We start from the raw sequence: 14086 nt of genomic DNA on the forward strand, positions 1-14086 counted from the left end.
GCATTTTCTGGCATCAGTATAGATGAATGTTGCTACTTAGCATTCTATTATTGTTTCCTAACTGCACTTAGGAAACATTTGTCCTTTTTGGATTGCATTATTTACTTTTGTTCAAGTATATTACCTTTTTGATGAATTTGTAGAGCCACGTTGATTATTAAATTGTGTTTCTGCATTTGACTACTCTTGTCATGTTTGCCATATGGATTAGTTGACTTTAAGGTACAATTTATTGCTACATTGATATTTACTTTTGTGCGTATTTGTGTAGACCATTCGTGGGTGGGAGACAGACAAACCTTGGCTGCCAAAAGACAGAGTAGACGAGGTGTTTGTTCACATTTAACATTCTCTGTGGTATTTTCTCGAGTAGGTATCTGTTTATAGTTGTGACAAAAACTTATAAATGTTTTGTTTTTCAGCTGTCAGTCAATATGGACAATTTCAAGACTTGGTTGGAGGGGAAGGAGGGTGAGCAAAACAAGTAAGTTCTTGCTATTAATATGATGTTAAAATTCCTTTTTATAGCCTGGTGACATGTAGGATCTTCCTAATAACATTGGTTGCTTATTGGTTTTTTTGAATATGTGCATGATAGGATAAACACACTAAGCTCTCTCTCTCTGCTTTAGAATGATTTTAATTTTCAGCAAATTTTTTCTGATAAATTCGCTAATAAACCCAACCAGAACTAGCTTTGAAATATTGTTCCCTTATGTTTTAGTCTGTCATGGTTGACGGGAATGACCCTTCCTATTTAAATAAAGTGACTGTATTAGCTATTTATGTGCATATGTTGAAAAAATGGGACAACGCTAAAGCCGAAGCTATCACTTTGGGGCTAGGATTCTCATCCATATCTAAAATTTTGAAGTAGGGAGTAAGATCATGTTTAATAATTCTTTATATGTCTGTATGTACATATGCATTTGCAAATGCATATTATAACAGAAAAGGCCCATTTGGTCATTTTACTTAGTAAATCAATGGGATTAGCAGTTTTCTATGAGCCTGTTTATATTTGTGCATTTGGTCTTCTGAATGAATGATAAAAGTGGAGAATTTAAAAAAAATTAGGGCAGCAGCACCTTAAGTATGTGTCCTAACCAATCAAATGGTATTATATTGTTGAATCAATATACAGTGATGAGTGCTGAAGTTGGTAGTGAGAGATACAACCAATAAAATGGCACCATATATATGGATGACATAGGGTAGAAATCCAGCTTCTAAAGAGAGTTAAAGGAAACTGACCACATACATCAAATCTCTAAGAAATATCCCAGATTCAGGATTGATATTTCTAACTGTAGACTAGTATGATTTTGATGTAATTTCTGTTTACTATTTTTATTTTTCTTTTGTTATGAATTTATTGTTTTACATTTATGCAAATGATCTATGAATTATTAAACTGAAAAAAGTTTTATTTTAAATAAAGCTTTTAAGTGCATATTTCTTTTTTGGATACAAAAACGTAAAAAGAGTAAAAGTTCATTAAGTGTATCGGGCTTTGTCCATGGAAATGGGTAGTGGGCGTGTTGGGGTATAAGACCTGCCTACTTATTATAACCCCTTGTTATCCCGCCGCTATCTTCTTTTCCCCCTTGGATTATTTTGTTTCGGTGCTTAAAAGAAGTCAAAGTCAACAGCTTTCTGCTTCTGGTTTCTTTTCTGCTATGCTTTCAAAATAATTGTTGGTAAAGATTTTTTCTGACCATTTTATCATTGAATATTTGCCTCTGTCTAAGAATTGATAAAATTTTAATTACATGCTTGGAGTAAAACATGAATTTCCTATCACCTATCAAGGTTCTCTGTTTTACTCCTACATGCCGACATTGTTCTTACATGTTCCACTTAATGACTTTTATGCTAACCATCTCTCCAGGACATCTGGATTCAGTGCTCCTGTTTTCACATCTGAAGAAGTGTACGAGAAGATATTCAGTTTGCAAGACAAGGTATGGCTGCCAGTTCTAGTTGATTAATATTGGAAATGAGGATACTCTTGGTTAGTTCTTTCCTTGTAAATGCGCTTAACTTGTGTTCGATGTGGTGCTATTTGTTTAGGCTGCCAGCATTAAGAGAATCCCCAAGCCAAAGCCTAAAGTTGAGAAGCCGGTAAAGAATGAAACTGAGACCAACTCAGAGAATGCGAAAACTTCTGACTCAACTCCCGAGAAGGACACCTCTCAAAATGACAAACCAGCTGGGGACTCAGATAGCTCAACCAATGAAGAAGTTAATGTAGAATCAGAGCCCCACGATGAGCTATAATCAGTTTAACACAACAAGCACGGACTTTTTTAAACTAACTATCAGCCTTCTGACTTAGTAGAGACTATGCATTCCAGCAAATTTACTTTATGGGAGAAATGACAGCTTTGCCTTACTTTACTGTTGCGGAGATTGATGGTTTGATGGTCGGATTGTGTCCGGTGGTTGAAAGGCTGTTTGCTGAAGGATTTTCAGTTTCCTCCATCATCAGCCAGCGACGATGCTTCCTTGATAGCAGAGGAGCATTTCTTGGTAGTGTAGCTTGCCCCATAAAGAGTTTTGGAGACAATACAAATGTTAAAGAGGGTTTTGGTTATGGAAAGAGGATAATTTATGATCCTTATAATGAAATATAGATAGATTCTCAGGCAAAGAACACAAGGACTAGTCTCCTTGGAATTAATCTGTATTGGGTTTGGGTGCTAAATGGTTTAGAACACCCTTTTGTCATGCCAAATGGTTTATGCCAACTATTGGTTCTTGAGTATAATCCATGAGATGGTTCAGTCCCTTCTCTCCACCTTTATTTATGAACTTTATTTTAGTTACTCACATAATAATTTATATTTTTATAAAAAAAATTAAAAATATGCTAATTCATAAATTAATGTGGTAGTTTACTAAAGAACTTGATTATATTTGTATTTATTTTAAAATTATTATACAAATATTTAACAAAAAAAAGAATTATAATAGTGCATCTTTTTCAAAAGAAAAGAAAACATTGTTATAGTGTATAAACAATGAAGTATGAAAGCTCAATGAACATGTTCATTTAATTATATCTATAGTATATATAGAAGTAAGATAATTGATTGTGTCAATTAGAGTTCTGTTATTCTCAATTGAATTAAATTTTTTTGTACATCTTATGTTTTGTTTTTGACAAGGGTTTTTTTTATTTTACATTTATTTATTTCAATAAAAAATATTTGAAAATAATAATTTCTAACTTTTAATGTTTAGAAGATAAATTCATTTAATATTTATCAATTGTAATTTAATATTATTTTTTGTCTACATCCTCTTATTTTACATGAACCTAAATCTATAGTATTTAGACATCTCTTTTACGTATAAATGTTTAAATTTCAATAAATATCCATTCAATTCATTAAAAAAAAAAAGTAAACTAGGTGTACTTATTTCTTAATATACATAGCACATAGTCATCATTGAATAAACAAGTCAATTGAATTTGATAACTTTTAACCATTTATTTTATATATAAAGTATAGATACTACTAAAAATTAGTAACTATTTTATATTGATAGGATGTTTACATTATACTATTGTCTTATATTATACAACTGTTTATCTTAATATACCAATAGTACATGTTATATATTCTTTCATTTCATAATATTTTATTATACATCTAATAATCCTTGATAGGATTATTGTTTTTGGATAAGTATTGTTTCATAACCATATCTATATATATATATATATATATATACAAGTTTTCGATAATTAAAATCAGAGTAAATAACTATTTTCAATTAATATCAATTTATTTTTTTCTTTATTAGCATAATCATACATTTATGTAGTTAAGTAATACAATATAACACAACAATAGCAATCAAAGAAATGGAAACAAATGTATATGGCAAAAGAAAGAGTAAATTGTCACCATAGTTAAACATATCCGATAGTTGTGTAACAATTTATATTCCTTGAATATTTATTTAAGTTCAAGTCCTGCATCTAGAAAGTTGATATATATCATTTAACAAAAATAGAAATTTCCAAATCACAAATGTTATTTATTTTGTTTGAACAATATATTTTTAATAAAAAAAAGTACTTAATGTTTACAAGATTATTATTTTCTTTGGTTAAGTATTATTTTAAAATAATATATTTAGGAGCAACTTTTAGTAATTGAAATCAAAGTACATAACTATCTTCAATTAATATTAGTTTATGTTTTCCTTCATCAACAAAAATCATATATTCATGCAATTAACTAATACAATATAGTTTTTCTACAAACTCTTTTGAAAGTATCAAATTAAAATCCACTCCATCATAATTTATATTTTTTTGATCTTTTCTGTAGCGTAACTATAGGCACCATCTTAGTATAATAATAAATTGAATATTAAATATTAAGTTAAAATATATACTTAATTTATAGTAGGTCATAATTTGTTCAAATTTATAGTTATCATGGGAAGAAATGTCAACATTTTAATATTTCTTTTAAGTTTAATTGTTGATTATTATTTTTCAAAAATAAATTGATTGTTAGAATTAAAGGTTTAGATACAATTTTTTTTTGTAGTGTTGATTATACTAAAATTTAAATTATAATACATTTATTTATAAAAATCAATAAAAATACATAAAAAATAACTAAGATAAAGTTTTTTTTGTTAAATAATGAAACAAATAAAAATTATATTTATTTTAAGTTTTTCAGTTAACTTGTTAAATCATTTTCTTGTAATTTTTAAATTTATCATGATATATTCAATATTTCCTAAGATATCATTATATCTTATATTGTGAACTCACTATAAAAAAAACCCCACAGTTTAGCTACTAAAATCAAATGGCATAATATTTAAAAATCTCTTAAAATTATTTTAAAAAAATTCAAATAAAGGTTTATTATTTTTGTATAAATTCAACTAAATTCTTATATTTTATTTTAAATTAAATAAATTTTTATGATTAATATTTAATTAATTATCATTTATCAAAATATTTTTTGTCATTTTATACTCACTTAACATTGATGTAGATAGTGAAAAATGTCATATAACTATATTATTATATCATATCAATATGTCATATTTTTATTTATTATAATATATCAATATGTCATGTGAGTGTTATATTTTATAAAATAATAAATATCATTTTAACTTATAATACTTTATTAATTATTAATTATAAAAATTTATTTAATTTAAAATAAAATTAAAAAATTATAAAAAGTTTTTTTAAAATAATTAATTTTTTTTAATATTATGTAGTATATGTGTGTTGGTAGTAGCATAATCCTTGAAATAGAATTGTCCTATATAAACTTAGGAAGGGAAACGAAGGGAATAAATTGAAACCAAAAGCACTCCCAAATACCCTAAAAAGGAACAAAAAAAAATAAAATAAAAGGAAAACTGAGAGCAAAGCTGCATGTCTTTTTCTCTCTCACGGTAAGTTTTCTCTTCTTCCCATTCATGCTCTTCGCCTTTCCCAACAGGTAGGCATCTCTTTTCTATGTTTTCTTTTAGAATGATAAAAATTTCTTCCTTTTCATTTCTGTTCAAGAGAGAACCCTAGATCTCTATGTCTCGACTACCTCGTTTTGTTTCTGTTTATTTCTTCGATTTGGGTTGTTGCTTTTTTTTGCATTACAAAGTCTAAGGATGGAGAAAAGTTAAATGGGTATCTCTTGGTTTTAAAGAAAAATGGATTTTTTTTATTAGAAGGCTTGATTTTTGTGTAATTTTGTTTGGCATAGGGCATAAGAAAGTCAAGGATGGAGAAAAATGAAGTGGGTATTTCCTGGTTTTGAAGGAGGAGGTAAATTTTGGTTCAAAGGCCTGAATTTTGTGAACATAGGAACTTGGTTTTGTGCGTCACCGAGTTAAGGATAGTGAAAACTGAAGTGGGCATTTGTTTTCAAATCAAAAGTAAAAAACTTTGGTTGAAAGGCTTGATTTTTGTTTGTAATGGAAGGAGGGTTGGGTGGAAACTCTGTTCCTCTAAATTCATTTGATAAGTCTAAAGTTTTGGATGTAAAACCACTACGTACCTTAGTTCCTCTATTCCCAGACGCGTCTGAGGGTTCCCCTTTTGTTTGTGTACCTCCTAATGGCCCTTTCCCATCTGGGTTTTCGCCATTTTTTCCATTTAGTGGACCACAAGGATCTCAATCTACTCCTGACCTTAACCAAAATGACTTCAATGCAACTGCTGTGCCCATTCGGTCATTTAGAGCAGAACCACCAGCTTCTAATGGCCAAAATATGCCACCAATGGATACATTTGGCAGTCATAAGCACAAATCGGCTGGGGCAAGTTCTGTTAAAAGGAAGGCGAAGAGGCACAAAGATTTGGAGTTTGCAATAACTGCCCTTAGTGATTTCAATCCTGGGATTAGTTTATCTGAACGAGATGATGGTAACAGGGAATTGGTTGAAAATGTGCTTTTGAGGTTTGATGCACTTAGGAGAAGGCTTAGCCAGATGGAGGACGCGAAGGAATTACATTCTGGGATTATTAAGCGTGCAGATTTGAAAGCTGGCAACATAATGATGAGCAAAGGGGTGCGGACTAACATGAAAAAGAGAATTGGGGTTGTTCCTGGTGTTGAAATTGGAGACATTTTCTTCTTTCGAATGGAGTTGTGTGTGGTGGGGTTGCATTCTCAGTCCATGGCTGGAATTGACTACATGGTTGTCAAGGGTGATTCAGAGGGAGAGCCAGTTGCTTTAAGCATTGTGTCTTCTGGAGGGTATGATGATGATGCAGAAGATCCTGATGTTTTGGTATATAGTGGTCAAGGTGGGAATGCCAATAAAGATAAAGAAGCATCTGATCAGAAGCTTGAGAGGGGTAATCTCGCTTTAGAAAAGAGCTTGCACCGAGCCAATGAAGTAAGAGTCATTCGGGGTCTGAAGGATGCTGTCCATCAAACGTCTAAGGTCTATGTGTATGATGGGCTTTTCAAAATCCAAGAGTCATGGACGGAGAAGGGGAAATCAGGTTGCAATATGTTCAAGTATAAATTGGTGAGGGTCCCTGGGCAGACAAGTGCTTTTTCCATTTGGAAATCCATTCAGAAGTGGAAAGAAGGTTTGTCTTTAAGGGTTGGACTTATTCTTCCTGACCTCACTTCAGGTGCAGAAAGCACACCTGTTTCACTTGTAAATGAGGTTGATGATGAAAAGGGGCCCGCTCACTTCACATATAACCCTACTGTCAAGTATTCGAAATCATTCAAATTAGTCCAACCTTCATTTGGCTGCAAATGCCGTGATGCGTGCCAAGCAGGAAATTCTAACTGCTCCTGCAATAAAAAAAATGGAGGTGATTTCCCTTACACTGCCAATGGGATTTTAGTGTGTCGGAAACCCTTGATATATGAATGTGGTCCCTCGTGCCCATGCTTCCGTAACTGCAAAAACAAAGTTTCACAGACTGGTTTTAAAGTTCACTTAGAAGTTTTTAAGACAAGAGATAGGGGTTGGGGTCTTCGGTCATGGGATCCTGTTCGTGCAGGTACATTTATTTGTGAATATGCCGGTGAAGTTATTGATGAAATTAAGGCAAGGCAGGATGGGGGAGATGGTGAAAAAAATGAGTATGTTTTTCACACAAACCGTCTCTATGAATCCTTCAAGTGGAATTATGAAACTGGGTTAGTAGGGGAGGAAAGTTCTGATCCCACTGAAGATTTTGATTTTCCATCTCCCCTAATCATAAGTGCAAAGAACAGTGGAAATGTAGCTCGATTTATGAATCACAGTTGCTCTCCAAATGTTTTCTGGCAGCCAATCATGTATGAACATAACAATGAAGCTTTTCTCCATATTGCTTTCTTTGCAAAGAGACACATTCCTCCTATGACAGAATTGACATATGATTATGGTACTCCACACTCAGATGAGACTCGAAGTAAGGCAGCACATGAGAAAAAGAAATGCTTATGTGGATCACGAAAATGCCGAGGTTGTTTTTATTGAGGTGTAGGTTGCATACCTGTATTCTGTACACAAGCTAAATTTTTGGCTTTTTGAAAAAGGTCTGGGATCTTTCTCATCTTTCCCAGATCATGTAGCTCTATTTGCATTTCTAATGTTTATAGCTTGTAATAGGGATGCAAATGTTTATAGCTTGTATTATGGATGCAGATTGTACTTATGCTGTCGCTGTGGTAACATGCAGAAGAACTGACAATGTATGAAAACAATGTGTGCTGATGTTTTTTGTAGTCTACATTGCAGGAAGTCAATTTATGGTTCAGTTACTTCAGATTTGCCAGAATACTTGGTATTTCACTTTATTCTTTTTTAAGAGTCACTTTTGAATTTTTTTTATTTTATCTGTCTTTGACTCTGCCTATAAATTGGTTTCCCAAGTTTCTTTTGCCCTTGGTAAAATTATTTGTCATTCTTAAAAAATTTCTAGGAGACAAGTATGATCTCATTGTATGCAATTCATGTTCACATGAACAATGCTTTCAATATAAGGCTAGAAAGGTAAAATTGAATAAACTTTGAGACCAGGTTTGAAGTTAGAAATTAGCCCTTGGGTGATAGTGCCTGGTCTTCTAAGGTTCTTATTTAAGAATGGCAAATGATAGCAAGACCACCACCTCCAGGGCCTTGGCTTGAAGAAAATTCTTTCAACCTTCGAGAGATGAATGCTCTGCTCTGTAGTGAATGGTAAAATTTGTCAGAATTTGTTCTATGCTCTGCTCTGTAGTGATTAGTAAAATTTATGTCAGAATCTGTTCTGGCGAACCATTTTCTTGACCTATTCCCACTTCACATAATCAGAGAAGTTATATAATCAAGCATAATAAGTGTTGGTTACTATTTATGTCCTAATATTGGTCAGTCTATCTGCCTGTCCAGGCTGCTTCTGCTGCCGCTGTTGTTTTGGCCCTAATATAGTTATATGATGGTTAGAACTTAAATATAACATTTGGGTCTATTCTGTTCATTTAAACTTTTGGGATAATCAACACTCAACTTGAGATGATATGAGAGATGAAGTCTCAACTTTGAAGCATATAAACCTTAATAGAGTTTTCGAAGCTTAACCGAACGCAAAACACTCGCTCGACTCGTTTGAGTTTGAACTTGATCCAACCTAATTGAGACATAAAAGTCAATTACATGTGATAGTGATAATTTTTATTAAATTATTTTAATAAAATTTAAAGTTTACAAATAAAAATTGACAAATACAATGTATTAATAAGTAAAATTTAATGATCTTATACTCGAGCAATAATATGTTTTACTAAGTTAATTAATGGTAGTAGTTTCTATCAATAGTAATAAGAAGTGAAAAACCATTTTGATTGATAGAAATTAATAGAATTTTTAATTATAACTTTTAATGTCATACATTATTAAAACATTTCAAGGACAACTTGGTGAAACTTCCCCTTTATCGGTAATCATTATTTATGTTATTTTAGCTAACTGCTTCGTTATCTCTTCCTAAGCTTTTCAATCTTAAAATCATGAAACTTTCCGTAGATCTTTCATTTTGATAGTAATGGAACTATTGAAGAAATTTGAGAATAATATGTTTTACTTTGTTAATTATAGGTAATAGTTTCCATCAACAGTAATAACAAGTGAAAAACCATTATTCTTTAGCTTGATATAAGTCATAATTATTATAACTTTTATTCTTATACATTATGGAAACTTGTCAAGGAAAAGGACATGGTGAAACATCGCCAACTAAAATGCATTTATCCCATACTTGTGTCACCTACGTATACAAGATTATCGACATATCATTATTTTTTAAATAAAAAGATTTTGAAGGATTGTTTTCACTAATGCTTCATTACTTACTTGATCGAGCTTGACAAGTTCATTACAACAGTTATCGATGACCGTTCCCGTCTTGAATATGTTCTTGAAACTTCAATTTTGCAATAATTTTCCTTTTTTGGATCAATATCTTGAGCCACTATGGTTCCAACTGGCCACAATGACAAAAATTCCTAAAGTAACATAAACATTCAAACTTGCCATTGCAACCTCTATGAATGAACAATGGTTTCTCTTGTTTTGGTTGATACAGTTGTGGAATTCACTTCCAACAAAAATTTTCATTTATAGCTTATAGGAATAAAACGGTGGCATGCATTTAGGGCTCTTGAAAGACATTAATTGCATCTAAGCTTCAACAGCATTAGTCACTTAAACAAGTTGATATCAAGTAAAGCATCCTACCATCAGGTTGAGAGCATTGAGAGAATTTGCTTACAATGTAGTAATAGTATTAGAATTAAATTTAACATGACAATTAGTTAACGAATGAGATTAATAAGAGACGGATCGACTTACATGTTGCAATTAGCAACAAGATAAAAAATTTCATGTTAAAAGAAGCTGTTTTCCATGTTGTTTGGGGATGTGATTTCTGAGAAAATAAACTGGAAAAATGTGGGCTACTTCTTATTGCTTGAGAATGTTGAGGCTTTTATGAATCACCATTATTAATTTATAAGATGGGATATTTTGACCATAATGCTTCCATAAGGAAAGTGCAACCAAATTCAAATGAATCTGTAACGTTTTCCTCCTGCAGCTTGTACATGCGTTGGTAATAGGAAAGATATTTACTTATTAGAGCAATTTATTTCCAAATCATAGAGATATTACCATACATGAGTTAGGGCGTGCCAGACCCGCCAGCTAGAAGAAAAAAAATTAATAATTTTATTGAACTTAAATAAATAGTCAGAAATCATAGTATTAATTTATTATTGCAAGGGGATACTTGGGTTGAAATTCATACTTAGTTAATAAGTTTGGTTTATTTACTTATTTTATTTTTAATATTTTCAACTTTAAAATTTTTTTATTTAATAATTTATACTTAGTTATTTTGATTAAAGATTTACCGTTTTAGTCATTTTTTGTTGAAAGCAACAAAACAAGAATTTTATTAAGTGCCCAAGGTTAGTTATTACTTATTTATTTAGGAAATGTTTGATTGTTTTCTTACAAATTATTTATGTTTTTTTTTATTTGCTTAGCTTCTTGTGAACAATTGAGTTTTTTATCCCAGATTGCTTTCTTATTGAATTATTTATTGATATTGTATTTAATTTTTGTGATTAATTTTAGGGGATTGCTTCCCATTGAATTTATTTATTGATAGTCCTTAAAGTTTTTAAGGGATTGCTTTCCATTAAATTTTTTGTTATTATATTTGTTAATTTTTATTTGTTGTTAGGTTTATTTAAAAATTGAGATTATTGTCATTATGAAATTATTTATGATTATACTAGTTAATTCTTTTAAGTAAATTATTAAGATTGATTTTTTTTAATAATTTGAAGAAGGAGGATTCAAATCCTGCTTTTTAAGTAAGGAATCATGCACCAACCAATGAACCAAATGCTCGAATGAAAATTTTTAATATTGATTCTTTGAATAATATTCAGTATTTATTTATGTAATTTTCATATGAATTTTTTTTATCTAAGTTAATTTATATTGTCTTCGGCTTTTTTGCCTCGAATGCGAAATCCTAACTCTGCCATTAACTACATTCTTTATTATATATGTCAAAATTTCAATATCAGCCTTAAGCCTGACGAAGCCAACCATTTCCACTACCCTTAAGGCAATATTAGGGACTTTTCAGACCTCTTTTCGCCATCCCTTTGGCGGATGGCGTTGTACACCAATTCACCTGTAATGCAAATCTATACAAGTTGGGAGATGAATTTATCAAAGAAGAGAAAGTAAGTAGATTGTCATCATCGGATGCATGAACTATCAATTCACGAATTCCATACAAGCTTATTGAGTTGAGTAATATAAGCTGAAAGTTGACAGATATTATCAATCAGAACACCAGCCAATAGATAATTCAACAAGGTTTGGGAAATTCTCGAAAGGAAAGCTGATCCTTGGTCCAAATTATCTGAATGACACAAGATTGTATGGAAGAAAGCTCCAAACTTTTAATGTTGAGGCAATAAGTTATTTCCTGATGCTTCAAGTGGAGTGATGAATTAGGAACTTTCACTGACAAGAGAACCTGAACCCTTAGCAACTATGTGTTCAAGAAACTAGCAATTGGATATAAAGTTCTTAAGAATTTTCCCACTGACATCTACTTGTTTTAGTACGAGAGCTGTAAGAGAATTACAACTAGGAAAACCAAGAGGTTGAGGCCACAACCTCTTGATGGGATTACTATTAAGCAATAGGGGAAATGATAGTAGTTTTGCTGAGAGATGCCAGAAGAACCTCTCAAGTCCAACTCAAACCATTAAACATTCTCATTTAAAGAAAGCAAATCGACTCAGCAATTCCACACCTGTAGCATTGATCCAAGTCAAACTGAATCCTGAATTTATTTATAGCAAGGCAGAATTCACCTAATTTATGTATCTAAACCTTTTTAAAGCTAAAATTTCTATTTTTTTTTCCTCATTATCATATTCTGTTCGTGCTTCGCAGTCAGATAGTGTCTTTGAACAGTCAAAACTCAAAACTCAGGATAGAACTCCAAAGCTGTTTCCAGCGGTGTGAGAGAACACATGTTCTTGTTGCTTCTTTCATTGTCATAAGAGACAGAATCTCATTTGGTAGTGTATTGATTCTATCTTGGGCATGATTTTGGGAACAAGCAATGAGGTTTGGGGCAAAATATTCCATGACAGCTTATGAATTTCAACCCAAGTATCCCCTTGCAATAATAAATTAATACTATGATTTCTGTAAAATCTCTTTGCTGCCAAAGCTTTCGCCAGTTGCAAGGGAAAGATAGTTTGGGGGGCCACAATCATGAAGCTTGAATATAAATATGGGGTGCTGAAACTCCAAGTAAATTCAATAAGGGTACGTTTAGTTTAGTTTGTAAAATGAAATGAAGTGAGAACGGAGTAATCATTCCACTAGAATAAAATTAAAGAATAATAGTTATTATATAATTTGATTCATAGAAATGGAATAAGATAAGAATTGCTGTTATGACTTATTCTAATACTTAGCTAGCAAGAATAGTTTTAGAAATAACCAAAAAATAAGTGATAAATGACAAAAATACTTTTCATTATAATATATAATTATTTTATTTTTATTTTTATTTTGAATATATTAAACTATTAATAATTTATAATTAAAATTTTAATTTAATTTTAAAAATAAAGTAATAATTTTTAGTTTTTGTTTTCTCCATTCTAGTATTTTCATTTTTTTTCTTTCTTCTCAATAGCTGGCCACCAAAGATTTGGTTGGCATAATAGAACGTTGATCTGGTGCTTCCTGTGGCTAGATCTAGTCGCTAGAATGTCAGACCAATGCTTCTTGCGGTTGGATCTAGCCAACACTAGATCGGCACTTCCTGTGATCGAATATGGTGAGGGAATGCCAATTAGCATTTCCCAAAATCGGTATGGTGCAACTGTTGCCCTTTGTTAAAGAACTTTAGAGAGAGAAGAAAAAAGGTAGAAGATGGATAGGGAGAGAAAGAAAATGTGAAGATTAAAGAAAATCTGCGTTATGATTGTGATTTTTAAATTTATTTAAGGATAATTTTGTTCAACAAAATTTTTAACCTACTCCCCACTCTTAGAATAGCTATTATTGAGATCCCTTTACGCTATTTAGGTTTCTTCAGGAATGACCATTCTGAGAAATGGTAATTTTTATGAAGCAATCAAATTATTAGAGAGGTTTAAGAATAGGGGGAAAGGCTATTCCATTCCCCCAAGCAAGCACGTTGTAAAGACTCATGTTTTAATGGATGTTAATCACTCCAAAATCAAGTTATGGTGGCAATGAGGCTCCTATTGAGTGATGGTAATCTAGGAAACCTAGATATCCCCAAGTCTAGCTACATAGATTTTTTGGGGTTTTGTTTTCTCATTTCCTTCTCTTTCCTTTCTCTTTATTGTCTCCTTATTAATTAATGTCTCCTTATGTAATTAATGAGCAATTAAGCTTTGCTTTTAGCTTATTGCTTTTTATTATTAATAAAAGCCTACTTTTCTAAAAAAGCAATAGCCATCCAATTCACAAAAAAGTTATAGATTATCATAAAAATTCATTTTACACACTGAAAATCTAAATCCTT

The 14086-nt window shown here is 31.4% G+C and overlaps 2 protein-coding genes across 4 annotated transcripts; both read left to right on the forward strand.

The window, feature by feature from the left end:
* Window positions 1-195: 195 nt before the first annotated feature.
* Window positions 196-2789, forward strand: LOC110425825 (uncharacterized). The gene is made up of 4 exons (XM_021440871.2): window positions 196-328; window positions 423-484; window positions 1892-1964; window positions 2074-2789. The coding sequence occupies exons 2-4, from the start codon at window positions 435-437 to the stop codon at window positions 2278-2280; spliced, it is 330 nt and encodes a 109-aa protein (XP_021296546.1). The 5' UTR covers window positions 196-328; window positions 423-434; the 3' UTR covers window positions 2281-2789.
* A 2558-nt stretch (window positions 2790-5347) lies between these two features.
* On the forward strand, window positions 5348-8263 carry SUVH1 (SU(VAR)3-9 homolog 1). 3 transcript variants are annotated; one of them, XM_021440989.2, is made up of 2 exons: window positions 5348-5448; window positions 5757-8263. In XM_021440989.2, the coding sequence occupies exon 2, from the start codon at window positions 5968-5970 to the stop codon at window positions 7981-7983; it is 2016 nt and encodes a 671-aa protein (XP_021296664.1). In that variant the 5' UTR covers window positions 5348-5448; window positions 5757-5967; the 3' UTR covers window positions 7984-8263. The 3 variants fall into 3 exon arrangements, 2 of the variants coding, with proteins under 2 accessions (XP_021296664.1, XP_021296665.1); XR_002446078.2 differs by having other exon boundaries at window positions 5362-8042; window positions 8152-8263; XM_021440990.2 differs by having other exon boundaries at window positions 5364-5495.
* Window positions 8264-14086: the final 5823 nt, after the last annotated feature.

This window comes from Theobroma umbraticum, unplaced genomic scaffold (genome assembly GCF_002168275.2).
Source record: "Theobroma umbraticum cultivar Fairchild unplaced genomic scaffold, ASM216827v3 scaffold_12.1, whole genome shotgun sequence".
In the NCBI taxonomy this organism is placed as follows: domain Eukaryota; kingdom Viridiplantae; phylum Streptophyta; class Magnoliopsida; order Malvales; family Malvaceae; genus Theobroma; species Theobroma umbraticum.

Excerpts from the sequence above, each read along its gene's own strand:
- SUVH1 (XM_021440989.2), top strand. The coding sequence starts at position 5,968 with ATGGAAGGAGGGTTGGGTGGAAACTCTGTTCCTCTAAATTCATTTGAT.
- LOC110425825 (XM_021440871.2), top strand. The coding sequence starts at position 435 with ATGGACAATTTCAAGACTTGGTTGGAGGGGAAGGAGGGTGAGCAAAAC. Across the intron at positions 485-1,891 it reads AAGGAGGGTGAGCAAAACAA|GACATCTGGATTCAGTGCTC; the intron begins GTAAGTTCTTGC and ends CCATCTCTCCAG. Across the intron at positions 1,965-2,073 it reads TATTCAGTTTGCAAGACAAG|GCTGCCAGCATTAAGAGAAT; the intron begins GTATGGCTGCCA and ends CTATTTGTTTAG.